Source organism: Cynocephalus volans, chromosome 7, assembly GCF_027409185.1.
Source record: "Cynocephalus volans isolate mCynVol1 chromosome 7, mCynVol1.pri, whole genome shotgun sequence".
NCBI classification, from domain to species: Eukaryota; Metazoa; Chordata; class Mammalia; order Dermoptera; family Cynocephalidae; genus Cynocephalus; species Cynocephalus volans.
Genome location: NC_084466.1, coordinates 129,874,467 through 129,894,132, shown reverse-complemented (window position 1 = coordinate 129,894,132; position 19,666 = coordinate 129,874,467). Strand labels below are relative to the sequence as shown.

The 19,666-nt window shown below is 38.7% G+C and overlaps 1 protein-coding gene across 3 annotated transcripts in view; it reads left to right on the top strand.

Annotated features, from left to right (window-relative positions):
- Positions 1-19,666, top strand: part of HPSE2 (heparanase 2 (inactive)) — a 715,375-nt gene that overhangs the window by 555,068 nt on the left and 140,641 nt on the right. For all 3 annotated transcript variants that reach the window (XM_063103268.1, XM_063103267.1, XM_063103266.1), the window contains one exon: positions 7,833-7,926. In XM_063103268.1, coding sequence (XP_062959338.1) covers positions 7,833-7,926 — 94 coding nt within the window. The remainder of the gene's footprint in view (positions 1-7,832; positions 7,927-19,666) is intronic.

Genomic DNA, 19,666 nt, shown 5'->3' with positions numbered 1-19,666 from the left:
AGTTTTCCTGCCCAAAGTAGTTCTGAACACAGGATAGAAATGTTGACCATCACAAAGATGAAGAATAATGTAGCCTCAGAAGGAAAGACTGATGGCAAGTTGTGAAGAAGAATGTGCTCAGTGGGAGCCCAGAGGGAGAGCCTATTGGAGGAGGGCAAGTGGGATCTATAAAGCTTTGCAGAGACTCAAGTCAGCCTTCTCCAGGGTTCGGCTTTGAGGTGTCAGAATAGGTTTTATAGGTCAACAGGGTTGTTCTAATGATTGTGTAAGCTTCTCCCCCTTCAGTGGAGAAGGCCTCAGTTTTATGAAATTACCTGCGCAGTCAGCGGGCTGGGTGTTAGAATTCTGAGCAGACTGGCCTTCCTCCTCTAAAGCAGCAGGCAGCAAAATAGGTCCGGAAATTCCTGAGCATTGGGAAGCCAGCACTAATGCAATTACCTGAAATAAAAGAAGGGGTCAGATTAAAAAAGGGCAAAGGTTTTCTTTTTAAAGTAGAGGGCCATGTAAACAAAACCAGCTGCCCCTGGAGCCAACAAACTCTCCTCATTAAATGTTTTAAGAGACTAATGGGCATAAGTGGCTAATTGTAGTACAATCTTGAAGACCAAATCTAGGGGTCTGAGGAATGGGGTGGGTGGGATGGGAATAGAGTTAAAACCTGGCTGTCAGAGACAGAAAGTGAGACCTGTCCAGGCAGAGGATACCTAAATGGCCAGAATAGAAGTAAGAGTAAGCTGCTTTGACTAGGAGTCTCTTATGTATCTATCAGTGTGCCTGTGAGATAGGCTTGGATGTCTCAGTTGGGACAGTTTTAAGTTTATATGCTAGTTGAATAGAATCCAGAATAGGTTGGGGTTTTTTTCTAGTATTATTTTTGTTTTCAAAAATGATAAATATTTATGGTCAAAGTCACAAGAATATTTAGCCACTGAGAAAATTACCCATAATCACATTATTGAGAGATATCCATAACCAGAATAGTTTTTTAAAATAACTAATTATAGGAAATTTTATGTGTATATACTAGGAAAAACTCTGGAAGGGTCTACAACAAAGTGTTAACAATGGGTCTCTCTAGGTGTAGGGCTTATATTTTTCATTTTTATATTTCTATGAAGAAAACTACAAACCACCATTGAGAGAAATTAAAGCAGACAGAAGATGGAAAGATATGCCATGCTCTTGGATCAGAAGAAGTAACATTGTGAAAATGCCCACATTACCCAAAGTGATCTACAGATTCAATGCAATCCCCATCAAAATTCCAATGACATTTTTCTCAGATGGAAAAAACTATCCAGACATTTATATGGATAACAAAAGACCATACATAGCCAAAGCAATCTTGAGCAAAAAAAAATAGAGCTGGAGGCATAACACTACCTGACTTTAAACTATATTACAAAGGTATAATAACCAAAACAGCATGATACTGGCATAAAAATAGACACATGGATCAATGGAATAGAATAGATAAGCCAGAAATCAACCCATATGCCTACAGCCATCTGATCTTTGACAAAGGCAGCAAATCTACCTACTGGGGAAGAGATTGCCTCTTCAACAAATGGTGCTAGGAAAACTGGATATTCATATGTAGGAGAATGAAACTAGACCTGTACCTCTTACCATATACTAAAATCAACTCAGAATGGATTTAAAAATTAAGTATACATCCTGAAACAATAAAACTCCTTAAAGAAAACATAGGGGAAACACTCCAGGAAGTAGGAGTGGGTACAGACTTCATGAATAGGATACCAAAAGCACAGGCAACTAAAGGAAAAATAAACAAATGGGAATATATCAAACTAAAAAGCTTCTGCACAGCAAAAGAAACAATCAACAGAGTGAAAAGACAACCAACAGAGTGGGAGAAAATATTTGCAAAATATATATCTGACAAAGGATTAATATTCAGAATATACAAGGAACTCAAACAACTTTATAACAAGAAAACAAATAACCCAATTTAAAAATGGGCAAAGGAGCTGAATAGGCATTTCTCAAAGGAAGATAGATGAATGGCCAACAGACACATGAAAAAATGCTCAACAACATTCAGCATTCGGGAAATGCAAATCAAAACCACTTTGAGATACCATCTCACTCCAGGTAGGATGGCTAACATGGAAAAAACTGAGAATGGTAAATGCTGACGAGGTTGTGGAGAAAAAGGAACTCTCATACAGTGTTGGTGGGACTGCAAATTGGTGCAGCCTTTATGGAAAATGGTTTGGAAGTTCCCCAAACAATTACAGATAGATCTACAATATGACCCAGCTATTCCACTGCTGGGAATATACCCAGAAGAATGGAAATCATCATGCCGAAGGGATACCTGTACTCCCATGTTTATTGCAGCTCTATTTACAATAGTCAAGAGTTGGAACCAGCCCAAATGTCCATCATCAGATGATTGGATAAGGAAACTGTGGTATAGCTACACAATGGAATTCTAGTCTGCTATATAAAAAAGAATGAAATACTACCATTCGCAACAACATGGATGGACTTAGAGAAAATTATATTAAGTGAAACAAGTCAGGCACAGAAAGAGAAATACCACATGTTCTCACTTATTTGTGGGAGCTACAAATAAATAAATATACAAACAAATAAAGGGTTGGCCGGGGAGAAGACACAACAATTCCTTGAACTCTTTAAGACAAATGAACAGATGTGGTGGGGGGGGGGAGGGGAGAGAGGGAGAGGGGAACAGGAACGGGTAAAGGGTCATGAAAATCGACTACAATGTATGTTGAGAAGTTAAAATAAAAAATAAAATAAATAAATTTTTTAAATAAAATTTCCCTTATTTATTTATTTATTTATTTATTTATTTATTTATTTATTTATGTGTATTTACTAGGAAAAACTCTGGAAGGGTATAAAGCAAAATGTTAACAATGTGTCTCTCTAGGTGTTGGGCTTATATTTTTCATTTTTATACTTCAATTTTGTTTATGTCCATTTTCTAATTTATCTACAATGAGCATTTATTCCTTTTATGATAAAAAATAGAGGGCAACATTTTAAATAAAATAAGATAAAATTAGATATTATACTGGAAATAAAATGTAAAACTAGGAAATAAAGAGAGTTTGTGAATGAATTGGTGATTAGTTCCATTTATTTTGCACACTCTGCCATCTTTGCCACCTCCCCAGGTGGAGGTTTGATATGACCTGCCAATCTAGAGGCAGGAATGATGATAGTTGCTGGCATTAATTGAGACAGACAATATTTGACCATGCACAAATGTTTCAACCTCATTGCTTTTGTAATAGTTCCCAGAAAGGTTATTTCTGTACAGCCTTCTTGCCTTCAGCTTTTAGTTGAACAGCTCAGCCACTTGTGGTGTGATCCTAAAAGGTGCTGAAATTTAAAGAGAGCATGGAGGAGGACTATAATTTACCTAAAAGTGTCAACGCAGGTCATTCTAAAGCCATTCTGCCAGGTTTTATATGGATAAGCCGGGGCACCTCTAACTGATGAAATTCCTTCTTCCCTCCCTTCTTTCTTTCCTCTCCTCAGTCTTTCCTTTCCTCTCCAATTTATTTGGTCTTCAAATTCCTTTGTAGCCATTACTAAATTAATTAACTCTTGTGGAGACTGGTGGGAAGCTAAGAGTCATCCTTATCTTCCCAGTGAAAAAGATGGAGAAAAACAGAGAGAGTTGCTCTCAGATCCCTGGGCAGTTGGTTGGAATCCAGCCCTACCTCCTTTCACCCAGTTTTAGTTAGAAATCGCCATCATTGTCATTTTAGGCAGTTTATTCCTACTGAATGGTTACCACAAACTACTCCACCTTCTTCATCCCCCAATCTAAGTGACGTATTGGGCCCTTAACCACAGGCAGCCACTATCAGAGAACCAAAGCTCTGTAACAGGCAGGAATTTTTTCAAATAGCCACAGATTGTCAACTCTGAATGTTTTCTTAGAAGCTTCACATTTACAAACGGTAAGTAACTAACTGATTGTCCAAGGACATCCAAGGAGAGGCTTAAGTATTCATCAGATTTGTACCCTATGGTTAAATGATCTCCTCTTTTAAAAGTGATACTAAATTCTATGTGACCAAAGGTCAGGCTGAGGGAAGAAGGGATCCTTAGCTGGGTCAAAGGTAGAGAGGCAATGCCCAGGGCCACACTGGAGACGCATTTTAAAGGGTCACTAACCTCTCTGTTCACTTCTCTTACTCTCTTGGAGAGCTCTTTATAGCCATGGATTCATCCATTACTTGGAAGAAGATCCCCAGGTCAACATTTCCTGAATCAGCTTTTCTCTGTACCTCCTTCTCATATCTCCAACTACTTGGTGTAAATTTCCTCCTTGATATTCTGTGTACCTTTGATACCTCAAATAGAATTCTTCATCTCCCTTGACAAATCTGCACCCCATTCTGACTAGCCTACATGTCCTTGGCACTAATGTTCTCCAAAACATTTTCTCTCATAAGTTCATGGTCATCATTGACTCCCTTCCTTTCTCTTACCCTCTATAGAAGCTTTACTAGTTCTTCCTTCACAGACTCTCTCCTTCACTTCTTTTGTGCCCTCCCTTATTTAGACCCAGATCACTTCTTGCCTGTACTATTGAGACAAGATAACTTTGTCCACTGGTTTCTCTGCCTGTAGCTCTTCCCCTTTCAATCTAATTCACAGCCCACAGGAACAGCCCAAGAACAACTGAGAATGATTAAGTCCAGCTTGTTAGGCAAATAGTGGGGCCAAAAAAATGGGCTCTAAGAAACTTAAACCAAAGTTTTTACTGGAGTTTCTCTCCCATATGTCACATGAAGGTTGAATTAGACTATTTCTGGGTCCGAGAAAATAGGATGTCACCCACTGAGGGAACAGTAACAGGCAGCATATTTCAGAAGCATGTCAGAAGAGCCTTTCATCAGTCAGAGCCGTAGTATAATGGAACTGTCCTAGTAGTATGTGACAGTGACTTCCTCGTCCATGGATATGTTCAAGCAGAACCAGAAAATCACTTCTCAGGCATGTTGTAGCAAGGTTACATGCTTTAGGTCAGCTAACTATTAAAGTCTTTCGAACCTTATGACGAACAAATGTTTTTGGCCTTCCATATCCCTCCGTCTGCCTTCCACCTTCTGGGAACCCAGAGTTTATTCTTGCTGCTTTGTGCTGCCCTCATTCCGAATCCTACAGTGGGTGAGCATGCTCTCCTCCAGAGAGATCCTCCCTCTGCCTGCTCCCACCCCATGGCCTCTTAGTCTGAGTTTCTGCTACCTTGGGCCTTTAAGTAACTTGGAGAGGGCAGATTTGGTTACTGAATACCTTTAATGTGCCAGCTTCTGTGCCCAGCATTCTTTCTTATTTGACTAGTACAACACTATAGGTTTGTGTTTTTAAAATCCATCTTAAAGAAGGGGAAATCCAATATCATATTGGTAAGTGGCAAAACTAGTATTGAACAAAGGTTTTCTAACTCCAAGTTCTGTGTACTTGAGAAAAGGGAGAAAAGGAAGGAGGGGAAGAGTGAAGGGACCCTTGACCCTAGGCCACAGATTGTATATGCAAGAAAGGATGTTCACAGGGAATCCTACGTATTGAAAAATAGCATCTGGAATTTTTATATTAATAACAAACTATATGTGTTGCCAGCAAAAAATTATAGACACTTATGTTTAATATAGTTACTGAACTAACAAAGAAAAAACTATAATATATATGATTAAATAACAATAGAATAATTACAGTGCATTTTTTGTCATATGCCTAATGACCATATAATATAGTTACAAGTATTTATGTCCTGAAATGTGTGTTAGATTAACATTGCACAAATTATTTTTAACTTTAACACTACTCTGTCCCAATATGTCTAGCATGTAGTATGCCATCTATCTCAACTTTTTAAAAAATCACAGGTGTTAATAGTGAAGTACTAATAGGAAGAGGTTGTAAGAGGTCTTAAGGTAATATACATCGATATGCCCCACAGTATGTGTTGCACATAATAAACATTTACTGTATCTGAGTCTAGCCTCTATACCAGGGTTGAGGTGAAATGTTTGTGTCATTGTTTTGTTTTATTCCCTTATAAAAGTAACCATCAAAATTTTCAAAAACATAAACCCTCTTACACAGCAATTCCACTTTTTTAGGATTCTATACTTACATAATTAATCAGCCCCCTATTGTTTATAACCTCATCTTTTAAAGCTGAAAATTAGAGAAATTAGAAAACAACTAAAAATCATTGAGTGCCTATTGTGTGTCAAACTCTTTAGGTTTCTTATCTGATTAATCCTCAATTAATCCTGAGGAGTAGATATATTATCCCTCTTAAGAATTTTTTTAAAAGAGAGAAAAAGGAGAGACCAAATAACTTGCCCAAGATCATATAGGTAGAAAATATCAGATCTAAAATCTGAACTCAGATGTCTCTGGCTAAAACCCATATTCTTTCCAACATACCAATGATTTAAACATTGAATTCTGTGGAAATGTGCTGAGATGGTAAGGGAAGCCAAAGGAAAGGCTGAATGGGTGGAACTCATCTCCCACCCTCACTTCAATCAGAGCACCTGCTTTATAAATAAATAAAATTTTTAAAAAGCTTAAAAATTAACCACTCTAATATATCACATATTGGTATAGGGATTTAACATTAAAAATAAGGTTCACATAGCTCTATAAAATGCACTGATGAATGGGTATCTTCTTAAGAATGAAATAATCTATCATTAGCTATCAACCAAAGAGAGTTTATTAGATTGGAAAAGGCATCCAGGAATCATAAGCATTAAGAAACTGATTCAATTCAGAATTCTGCAAAGATAAGGATAAGGAGAGTTGTGAGGGAATGAAGGTCACCTAACCCCAGCCCAGTCTCAGCTTAGTCTTCAGAATAAGGGACTCACAAAGGAAGTCCCCACAAAGCCAGATGGGCCTGTTTTAGTCAAATGTTTACAGCAGAGGGTCAGCATAACGTGATGTTTCACTTAAGCCACTTAGCAAAAACCAGACTAAAACAAAAACCAATGAATACCAACTTGTTACTTTAGGGGAGGGCTCTTGGACTTCAATTTATTTGATTTATTTGTTTGTTTGTTCATTAATTATGAAGGTAGTAGGAAACTATAAAATATATATATTTTTTTTTTTTGTCCTTTTCGTGACCGGCACTCAGCCAGTGAGTGCACCGGCCAGTCCTACATAGGATCCGAACCCGCGGCGGGAGCGTCGCAGCGTTCCCAGCGCCGCACTCTACCAAGTGCGCCAGGGGCTCGGCCCTAAAATATTTTGATAGTAGGTTGACTACAATATATTTTGTCCAGAGAATTAAGCTAGAGACTGGAAACATTTGAGACCCACTCACTGCATTAATTCAGATTTTTGCTTTTGTGTTTATCTTCTTATTTAAAGGTGTGGAAACCTGTCAAAGGTATTCTAGTATTCTTTCAAAATTCTCACATACCTTTATTACTTTAAGGTGGGGGGTAAGGGATGGGCATGAGATGGGTGTTACTTTCCCAAGGGAATGAAAAAGTAATCTTTTCCTCAGTACCCAATTTGTATTATGGAATTCCTGTCAGTTCCCATAGAGAAAGCAATGGGGTTTCACCTGACAAAAGCTGAAAAAAATCAAAGTATTAGCCCACAAATGGAGGTGGAAATAGAGAAGATAAAAAGTACATTTTCTTGAAAAGTACACAGGTACAAAACCTTTCAGGATATGGGAGCCCAAGTGGAACCCTGGGCTGTTTCCTCAGGCAATATAGACCTCTGGCTAGAAAAGTGTATTTGCAGTCCCCTGCTCAAGATTTTATCTGATTCTTATTTTATTTTTATTCCAGTTGCTACATTGATGGCCGGGTGGTCAAGGTGATGGACTTCCTGAAAACTCGCCTGTTAGACACACTCTCTGACCAGATTAGGAAAATTCAGAAAGTGAGTAAAAGTATCCTGGGAAGAAGAGGATTAGTTTGGGGGTAAGGCAAGGAAAAGGTCCCGGGGTCCTGACTGGACTTGAGCACTGTGGGAACCAGGGTAGAAAAATAGAGAAATACTACAGTCCAGATGGGCATGGTCAAGGGCTCTCTCTCAACAATCGATGATTGTTGTTCATTGTTTTTCAAATTAAGAAAGGTTTTTGCGTGCCATATCAAGGTTTAAAAATTTCTCTATTTTAATAACAAATATTTTTTATCGTTTGTTTGTAAATTGTGATTTTCATAACGGAGAATAGGTTTACTTTGTTATTTTCTTTTTTGCAGGAATTTTTTTGAGTTAGTTTAAGGAAAGAATGATTACATTAATTTCGTAGAATTCTGGTCTGGAGCATTAGAAATTCTGCACCATATTTATACTTTTCCTAGTGTCTGGAATCAGCCAACTAAGATCCTACTTTTGTAAGGATGAGAGGGAAACTAAGTCATATTAAGCAATTGCATGTACATCCTGTCAGCAAAACACTTTTGGTCAATGGTTCTCAGACTCAAGTACAAACAGAATCACCAGTGGTGCTTGGTAAAGTTTCCAGTCTCTGATGTTCTGATTTAGTATGGCTGGAGGAGATCCAAGAGATCTCTATTTTTAATTATCATCTGTCAAGTGATTCTATGTAATGCAGATGATCCTAAGATCACATTTTGAGATACACTGGATGAGTTAATTGAGAATTGTAAGGATCTTACATCTACAATTTCTTGAGCCTCTGCAAGACACAATATCATGCCTTTTGTTGTACAGTCAGGTTCTTTTCCAGGGAATGGGGACCTTTTGAATACTCAGGTATATCTTGAGCACATTAAACAAATCTTTGCAGAAAAATTGCAACAGGTAGGCACTCAATAAATATGGGATGTGTATTAGTTTGTTTTCTGTCACTTTAACTAAATACCTGGGTAATTTATAAGAAAATAAAATTTATTTCTCACAGTTTTGGAGGCTGGGAAGTCCAAGGTCCAGGGTCACATCTGGTCAGAGCTACCTTCTTGGTGGGAACTCTCTACAGGGTCCTGTAGCAATGCAGGCAATCTCATGGTGAGAATGGAAAGAGCAAGAGCTAACGTGCTTACTTGCTCTCCTTATAAATCCACCAGTGCCACTCCCTGGTAACCCATTAAACCATTGACCCATTAATTCATGAATGGATTAATCCATCCATGAAGGCATGATCCCCATGATCCAATCACCTCTTGAAGGCCCCACCTTTTACCATTGCCCTCCACCACTGCATACTTCTTAACCATCTTAACCAGAATGTTCACAAACTGAAATAAGTAGCTAAGCTTACATCCTAATTTATCCAGATCCCAAGAAATTTAAGGAAAAGGACCAAAATTGAGATGCAGACCTGTAAAAACATGTCTTGTAGACTTGGAGGGGGAGGGTCAACTGCCATTGCAGGGAGGAACAGTGGAACCCCTAAGAGAAATGACCTATATGCAGAAGGCATCTGTCAGGGGAGGGCTGGATTTAGCATCAGGGCCTGGAGTCACCTTTTGGCTATTGCAGACAAAACATGATCAGGGGTCCCCTTAAGCCAAGGTTCCTATTTTGGCTATCTCTTGCTTTGCAACAAATTACCCCAAAACTTAGTGGCATAAAACAACCATTTATTATGCTGATGGCTTGTATGGGTCAGAAATACCCACAAAGCACAGCAGGGATGGTTTGTCTCTGTTCCCCGATATCTGAAGCCTCTGCTGGAAGACTCAAAGGCTGGGGTGACTCAAACATGCTGGAATCATCAAAAGGCTTGTTCACTTCCTTGTCTGGCAGATGATGCCAGCTGTTGGCTGGCATCTTCGTTGGGGCTGATCACTGGAAAACCTACACATGAACTTCCTATGTAGCCTGGGCTTCCTCCCAAGGTTCTAAAGTTAGATGCCCAAGGAAGAGAGCCAGGTGGAAGCTGTATCACCTTTTCTAATCTACCCTCAGAAGTCACGGGACATCACTTCTGCCATATTCTATTCACCGAAGCGGTCATCAAGACCCACGAAGTTTTGAGGAAAGAAGAAATAAACTTTTCCTCTTGATGGGGGAGTGGCAAGATTCTGGAAGAGCGTATAGGACCAGAAGTATTTTTGCAGTCATTTTTGAAAAATACTAACTTCCACAGTCCTATCTTCCCTGTTTCGTTTAGTAGGCCTTGAGTCATTTCCCTGACTAGTTTTCTTTTCCCAGTTCTGTTTTACAAAGCTCACACTAGATATTGCCTTAAATGGTATGTGCTGGAGGTGTTGCTGGATCACAGATTCTCTGAGATTTTATTCACAGGATAGTCTTTCCTTTGGCTGCAGCAGCCTGGACCCAGTTGTCAGTAGTAGCTCCATGATGAGAATCTCTCCCACCACAGCCCAGGATTTACTAAACAATGGCCTGCCCGGGGAAAAGGAAAACTGGGAGATCAGAACAGAGTACCCAAGCTTTGATTGTTGAAAAGTTGCTTTGGCTGTTCCTGAAGTTCCTGGTGGATGGGGGCCTGGAAAATTTGGGTCCGAAGTGCAAACTGGGACAGACTGGCCAAATGTCTTCCCTGCATGCACCTAGAACCAATTCAGAGATGTGCCACATAAGGTTTGAATGTCTCATATACCTAGAACTTTTACCCAAAAGCTAGAAGTGGAATGTTTGTTTTTTTTTCTATTAGTAGAAGTTAAGAGAAGTCCTAAAGACTCCCTCTTGGGCCCACAGTGGTGGACAAAGGGCAGATTTCCCAACAAAATGGAACCATGTGGGAGTGGTTTGATAAGTCAGTGGTGAGGCTACTTAAATAGGAGGTAGGGCACAGAATTTGAAGTCTGATGGCCTGGTTTGGAGCTCAGGCTTCACTGTGTGGCCTTGAGCCGGTCACTGGATTTCTCTAATTTTGTTTCTTCATCTGTAAATAAGAGAATAAGAATACTATTTTTCCTCCCTCTTAAGATGAAGAATGTCACGTGGGGTCCTGTTTTGTTAATTGCTATTGAATGCTAGTTTTTATTGCTATTATTCTTGTTGTTAACAGTTATCATAGTTATTTTTAACAATAATTTCTATGACTAGGGAAGATTTATGCTACCTTCATCCCCAACATGTTCTTTGCTTTTTTTTCTTCTTTCCTCTTTTTCAAACCCTGGGGAATATGATAGGTGATATTTTTGGCACCTGAAAGGCAATGACTCAATTGCTAAAAACAGCTGTGGTTTCCAAATTTGGACTGCCACTTAGAAAAGAATTCTCAGTTTTCTGAGCAGTGGGTGAATTATCTGGTTGTACAAAAATCTACATGATATATTTGAAAGCCAAACAGAGATATGTTTTGACAATGTTTGGACAACCCACTCCTTTGGATGATCCACAAACCCTCTCCCCTCCACTAGAATGACGATAATCATCTGTACATCGGGAGATGAGTCAAAGGAAAGAGTTGAAAATCTAACAATGCAGGAAAGACTCAGATGGGAAAGCGAGAGATGTTTAGGACACAGTGCAGATGGTATAGTGTGGATAGCTGGGCTGACTCCAAAACAATTACATAAGAACCAAGAAGAACCACTTTGGCTGAAGTAATTTGGACTCTATGACTTGTGTCTTCATCTCCTAGAGGAATCAGAGAAGGAAATAACACTTTTTGATATTATTTTCAGCAATTCAATAAGCACAGTAAGGAGTTGGTGAAATCCCAGTCATAAAGGGAAGTATTTCCAAAAGTACTGTTCATATGATTACATTTTGAATACTAAATAAACTGAACAATTGGCTTCCCCAATATTTGAAAAGTTCTCTCCTTTCTTCCTCCCTTCCTTCTTTGTTCCCTTCCTTCATTTATCAAATGTTTATAGCATTATAAACAGTTTATTATTATTACTTTCTAGGCCCCTGAGAATAAAATGGTGAGCAAGAGTGATGTGATGCTTATCCTCAAAGACCTTAAAATTTAGTGGGAAAAATAGTTGATGAAGCAAGCAATGATTATAAGATGTGATGACTCCTATAGGCTGCTATGGAAGTCCATAGTGGGAAGTATCCACCTAAGCTTGTAAAGGAAGGGAAATCAGGGAAGCCCCTCAAGAGGAAGTAACATTTAGGCTCAGACCTAAAGGATAGACTCCCTCTAATGTCTACAGTGCTCCTTAGGGTTTGATCAGAGGTCCACTGGTGGGAGGTGTGTGTGGGTAGAGGGAATGGTTTATATTTTTTCATTATATAGGTTGAGAATCCCTAATCCAAAAATATGAAATCCAGAATCTGAAACTTTTTGAGCACTGACATGATGCTTGAAAGAAATATTCATTGGAGTGTTTGGATTTCGGATTTTCAGATTAGGGATCTGAACGGGTAAGTATAATGCAAATATTCCAAAATTTGAAAAAATATGAAACACTTCTGGTTCCAAGCATTTTAGATAAAGGGTACTCAACCTGCATGACCATGATCATTCTTTTCTTAATATCATCATTGCTTATGATATGTAGTAAAGATAAACTCTTTTGAAGTCTCAATAAATGCAGTGACATTTTGCCACTTCTTCCAACATACCGTAGTTGTAGGATCATGGAAGTAAGGCAGAAGGATATGTAATCCTTTTGAAGTAATTAGTAGATTTAGAAGGAAACCTTTGCTCTCAACCAACCCTCCAGTTTATCCATTTATTTGAGCCTCTTAGTATATCAAAAAAGAAAGGAGTAAAAAATAAGTTATTCTTGAGGACTATAGTAGCACAATTAAAGGAAAATGAGGACAATGATAATGTTAACCTGCTCTAATGAAGAAAATTGGAAAATGAAACACATCACTAGAGTAAGAACAGTAGTATCACCACAAAAGTCAGTGTTTGATTGATTGATTCATTAGTTCACTCATTCATCCAGCAATGTTAAATGCTTATTTCAATGTGCCAATACCTATCCCAGTGCCTATCACTTGGCAGGTCATCAATAACTGTTAGAGGGAGGGAGGCACAAAGCGAGGTGCAGGTGAATGAACAGAGTAAAATAGTAAAAGTATAAAAGAAGTAATGTCTTGTCTCTTTCACATTTGTACATGCTTTCTCTGCTGTGCACTTTGTAGAAGAACTTCATCTGCTGCTAACTTTGTGGCATAGTGTTGAATAGATAGTAATTGACCTAGACAGCCCTATGGCTATGCCTACATGTGGGCATAATAGAAGAGTGTCTTCTGCATATGTGTTTAGGGGTGAAGAAAAGAACCCAAAATAGCATGTCAGTCTGTTGGTAAATGCCAGATATTTCATCTGAGGAAAATGATCTTTCATTCTACATTAGGAAGATGATGTAAAATGTAAAAAACCTGGGAAGAGGTAAACTACGCTGGTTTAAATTCACTAAGGTGTTGAAGTCAAATGAAAGATCCTTTCCCAAGAGTAAGTTTTGGTGGAGGGGAAGAGAAACATAGGCCAAGAAAGTACTCAGAGGAGGCAGAGGACCCCAAATATGAACTGTACCACATTTATACTTTGAGATGACATCCATGGGTGAGTCTAAGTTTTATGGGGCCTAAGGCTTATATAATGGGGACCTCTTTAAGAAAAAAAAAAAAAAACAAGGCAAATTTGCAAATCTTAGCTATATCTGACCGTATGAACACTTTAGTAGGCCCCTTTCCCAGGACATTGGTAGATGTCTGTGAAAACAGAGAGCTGGAGGTTTAACCTCCATGAGTTTCCCGGTAAATTAGCCTCTGTGACCCCACTTGGTTGTGCATCTGCAGATAGGAGAATATGATCTAAGGGAAACTGGCTTTTCTCCTTCCTGTATAAGACACTAATAATATTATATGAGGAATTTAACTCAAAAGTATATTTATCACAAGAGAGCTCCAATGTTTCAAATCATTGTCATTCCATGAACCTAGATTTCTTTGATTCTTAGACTCAAATATTTCCTTGATTCTTAGACACAAATAATTATAAAATGCACAAACAATTTAATAACAGCTGGGAGGGGAGAGGGTAAATAGCAGGCAAGTTTCATTTGATACTGATTATGAAAAACATTCTCATTTCAAAAGCATTAAATTTTGGAAAATATATCATTAACTTATGGAAATATAGTAATTTTATTACCTTTTGAGTTATAAATGCTGTATATCGAGTAGATCATATATTAATAATCCATTGAAAAAACCAGTAATTTGCTCAAGGCCACAGAGCTTGCTAAGTAGTAAAGTTAGGATTCAAACCAAGGCCCACCTAACTCCAGGATCCACACACTTCTCCATGACACTATCTTGCATCTCCTACACTTACTAACCATTTATTTTGTAACCCATGTAGTATTTATATTCCTAATCACCAAGGATTAGGAAGGCTTTCAAAAAGGAATACTTAATGTTCTTGGTGAAAGAACATCAATTTGACCTCACAATCAGTGAGAATCTGCAGTGGGTGTCCTAAAAGTGAGGGCTGAATGAAAGCTGGGTATCATGATATTAGTCAAGTGATAATGGAAGAGGACAAGGCTTTTCAGGGTACGACTTGCATTCACCCATTGGATTCCTTTTATATGTCTCATATGCATAAGCTCTTAGTCAATATATAAGAAGAGACAGCTTGAGGTGATCTTCCAATGTTTCAACATGGAAGTGGAATGATTATATGATTTGTCCTGAGCAAGAGTAAAATTACCACTGAGGCTGGTGGAGCCTATGACTCATAGCAGGTAAAGTGTCCAGTAAGCCTGAGGGCTTGGATAGTCAGGGAGAAGGACGGGAAAGGGAAGAAGAGTGATTTGTGTGCACGTAGATGCTTTCCAATCTCTCTCTCCACTAGCACTTATCCTTGAATGTAGTCATTGCATTGTGACTCTCTGAAACTTTCTTTCTTATTTTCTTGTATATGCTCATCATAATTTCCTTGCCTCCCCTCGTGACTTTATCATTTTTTGTGTATGTTCTTATTTTAATTTTACATTTTGTTGCAATTACATTCGATTGCTTTTCTGTGGTTTTAGATTAAAAGAGCAGAGAATGCAATTTTAAATCCTAAAAATGTCACAGAAACAGAAGCCACAAATTAAAAATTGATCTGATACCAAAAGAAAATGGGCAAACATGGCACTCTGGAACAGGGAGATGATAAAAAGAAACTATACAGAAAAAAATTAATGAAACTGACAGGAAATATATTAGACAGAAGAAATAAATCAAGAGGAATGGGATGAGATATTGGAGTAACTGAGTTCAGAATAGCTTGGCTTATCTAACCTAAGAAAGACATGTTAAATATGGAGGCAGTTTAGTTAACCAGAAGTTTGTGGGTTTCCTCAAACAGGAAAGTTTAGTTAGAAAGTGAACAGAGCCCTGAACTAGAATTGTGAGAATTTGGTGTTTATCCTTGTGATCTTGAGACTATTAGTTAAATTTTCTGTAACTTAGCCTTTTCATCAGTAAAATGTTATCTCTCACTTATTTAGCAACTATTTAATAAGTAAAGTAATTGGCATGCAAAAAGGGAAAAAATAGAAAATTACAGTTCAGTATAATAAGGTCAAGGCCAGAGATCGGTTCAACAGAATTAACTTTCTGAAAGTTTGAGGAAAGTTTCACAGAGGAAGTAACATTTAAAATAAGCCTTGAAAAAATTATCAGCCAATGTATGTGAGGGGGAGGAAGGGGCGAAGGTAATCAGTAAAAAATTAAAACAACATTGTGTAGTTGAAAAGTAGTGAGTCCATTCTGTGTGGTGAACCATAGGTCTTGTGAGGAAGGATGGGAGAAGAGGTAGCTGAGGGGTGGTTATGAAGTGTCTCTTAAATACCAAGTTAAATAAAGCAATTAGCATATTATCCTATGGGTCAGTGGTTTTCAATTTTATTCCACTATGTCTAAAATACTCCCACAGACATATAGCTAAAATAAACTATGGGTTGTGTGCAGTTACTGGTTCCTTTGCTTCTACTTCCCAGTTAAGGAAACATTTCATACATTTCAGACATTTTCTTTTTGGTGAATAAAAAGGACGTTATTATGGCAACTTTGAATCCACTCTTTATTTTTAAGTAAATCATTTCCCAAATCACTGCTTTCAGTGTTATTAGAAACAAGTTACCTGTAGCACACACCTCCCAACTGACCCAACAGACCTCTCTGTGAGCACGAATAATTGAGTACTGCAGCTGTCAGTGGGGAACCATTGAAAGTTCTTAAGCTGGGCAGGGATTTGTCAAGGTAACAAATGGCAGTAGAGTGGATGACGGACTAGAGAAGGAAAAGATTAGAGGCAGGAAGACCAAGGAAGAAATGATAAGATCCAGACCTCGGGAAGGGACATTGAGGAAGGAGAGCAGAGAATCACTATCATCCCCTTCTCTTCCAATATAGGTGGTGAGCATAGAGTCAAAAAACACACAAGAAGGATGGAAAGAAACATAGGAACAGTTCTGACCTCTCACCTTGACCACTTGTAAATACAATGAGTAATAAAGACAGCAGAGAGGCAAGGGTATCCCTAAGAAGAGCTCTGTGTATAGGTAAGGTATAAGAAGTTTTCTGAAGCTACTCAGCTCTTGGTAACAAACTATATAGGAGACCAGTTCTGGTACTTAAAGAGCTACTGCTCTCCTGAAATCCCAGGGAAGGTTGATTTCCAAGTAGATGAGATGCTGGAATTAATGGACTCCAGCTTCTTTTGGAGGGTGGGCCTCCTGCCCGGGCTGATTAGCCCAGCTGGCCTGTCCACTATTCCTGTTTTATTGCTTCCTTTCTCATTAAGGAAGGTGTTGGGTTTGGATAACCATAAACAACATGTCTGCTGCTGTAAGGCTACCATCTCCTGCACAGCCAGTGGCTGAAGCCAAGCTCTCAGGAGTCTTTTTAAAAGACTTAGATCACAGTTTTGGAAGGAGGATATCAAGAAATACAGGAAAAGGAAGCCCAGGTTTGAAAATGTGCCACATAAATGGTTATTTTCTTATTTTCACTGTTCTTTTTTTCTTTCTTTTTCTTTTTTTAATTCAAAGTGGTAGGGAAAATAAAACCTAAAAAAAAAAATCAGGGCTGTTTTCCCTAACCTCTCTCTTTTCTCTCACCCCTCCTTCCTCAGCGTATCCATGTGAAACTATCCTGACCGACCTTGACCCTGAAATGTGAGGGGAGGGAAGCTGGAAGGATTTCTCTTTGTACCACTCTGCCTCTAGAAGCTCAGGGATTCTGAGCAGCCGCTGGCCTAAGCTGTGGGTGCCTCAAGGCTCCCTTAACCAAATGAATGCCAGGGCTGAAGTCTACTTGGGAAGCTGAAAAGGAGCCCACCACTGAGCTCCCCTCTACCCTCACTTAAGTAATCTCAGCATTCGTTTTTCCCTCCCCAGTGTATCCCTTAAAATATTCTTCACTGGCACATCGTTTCTCACCAGGAACTGTACCCTTTTTCTTTCCAAAGTCCTCCAGTGTTCCCTCTTCCAGCACAGGGAGAATCATATTTACTCAGAAAACCACAGTGTTGAACTATAGCCCTCAGTTTCTTAGAGTTTTGCTTTCTAAGGGAATTTTGCAGCTGGTTCCATCTGCTTCTCCTGATTTTTATTTTTGCTCTTGTGTCCACACTGATTTCCTCCCTAGGCCCAGCCTGTACCCAGACTTGGCATCCATACCCCCACCACACATCACCATGATGGTCTTCTCTTCTCACAGAAGACTCACAGTTCATCAAGCCTCCCGCCATGTCCCAAACAGTAAACGTTTAGAAAATATTTGTCCATTTGTACCGACTACTCCTAGAACCTTTAACATTAATACTTTCTAGGAATATTTCCCGCACAAAACATTTCATATATCTGGTTTAGTTTTTGTATCAAAGTTCTACCTCATGGTGTGTTTTTTTGTTCATGTGGCTTGACAGGGGCTACCCCAGTGCTGAGAGTGGATAAATGAATGCTAATTACGTTTATGTGAATTAGCCATGTGCATTTTTAAATTCTAAACTTGCCTTTTCAGCTGCTTAGCATACATCTGGGCTATTACCTATCACGAGTGGTATGTCTGAAGGAAAAGTGACCAACTCTAATGTTAGATTCATTCAAACACAATCTCATATGTCTTGAACCAGCAGAATGGTCTAGCTAACATTTTGGTTTTACACGTCTAGTGCTTACTGTATGCCAGACACCATTTCAAGTGCTTTACAAATATAAAGTAATTAAAATATAAAATTCTCTGAGGTGGATATTTTTACTATTCTAATTTTACAGCTGAAGAAATTGAAACACAGAGAGGTTACACACTCAAGGTCACACAGTGAGTAAACGATAGAACCAGGATTCAGATGCAGGCGATCTGTCTCCAGACTCCATGCCCTAACTGCTACTCAATGCTACCTCACCAATAACAATCATTTTGGATTGTTTCATTCTGAATATTCTGCAGGTCAGAGAGAATTCAGATTAACTTTTATTTATGCAGCATCTGTGTCCTTTAAGGGTCCCGGGTACATAGCATTTTTATAAATCCAACCATTTTCTGGAATCAAGTCCTCATTAAAAGGAGCTAGACTTTGAACTCCCTTTGAAATATGATCATCTCATACAAACTGCCTCTCTGAGTTGGGCATGTCACCCTCCAAATAAGTACTTATAGAAAATGTTCTCAAGGGATAGGTGGTGGAAACACATGAAGGTCACTTATCTTCAATATCAGAACATTATAAGGAGCTTGATACTTCATAAAATCCTTCTGGTATCCAAGTCACATTGGATGGTAATTTGCCTTTACCACTTCTGAGGTTACTGGATTCCATATATAAATTACCTGCTAAGCAAAGCGGGATTCCCCTTTTTATCTCTGAAGTAAAGGAGGAGACCTCAGGCCTGATAGCCTGAGATTTAGTAAATAAACACATATTACTCTTATCGAGATCTTTCATGTTGTTATAGGTTTTCATAATATGCCTTTATTTTTCCTGATATCTAAGGTTGTTTTTGCTATCAGCATATTGCTTCCAATTCTTTGGCCAGTTCATTTGCCCTTTCTTAGGTCATGTAACTTCCTTAAAGAGTGGCAGTTTACTGTAAGCTTGTGCAAAGGCAGGTTTAGAATTGCATTGACTTCTTTGTGTGTCTAGAGCACCACAATCTCCAGTTAAGTACCCCACTCTGTGCCAGGCACTCTGTTAGGAAATGAATACAAAAGTAAATAAAGATTTCTTACTTGGATCATAAATGGTAGCTCAGAATCCTACCACTGAACTGTAAGAATATTTGGCATCAGTTCCTCTGAATTCATGCATCGCATTAGAGAAACTCACATGAATGTTCATCTGCTAGGTCTGTGCCTCTTCCCACTAGCTCTCAGGATCTGCCTGTTATTGGCCTGATGTTATTTATCCTTTGAAGAAACAAATGGGATCCTTAACACAATCCTGTCAGGCATTTTTCCATCTTATGGATGAGGAGAATGAAGCTCAAAGTGCTCATAGAAATAACAGAACTTTGGTTTGCATACCACAGTTTTCATGATACTTTCTCACATACAAGTACACTTACTGATACACACGGAAAAGATTAATCTTCTTCATGTCCTAATTGAAGAGGACTGATGATTAACAGCAGAAACAGTAGCCAACACCATGGACATCTCAGTTGGTTCAGCCTACAAAATTCTGACTGAAAAAATTAAAGATAAGCAAACTTTCCACTCAATGGGTGCCAAAACTGTTGTGCCCAGATCAGCTGCAGATGAGCAGAGC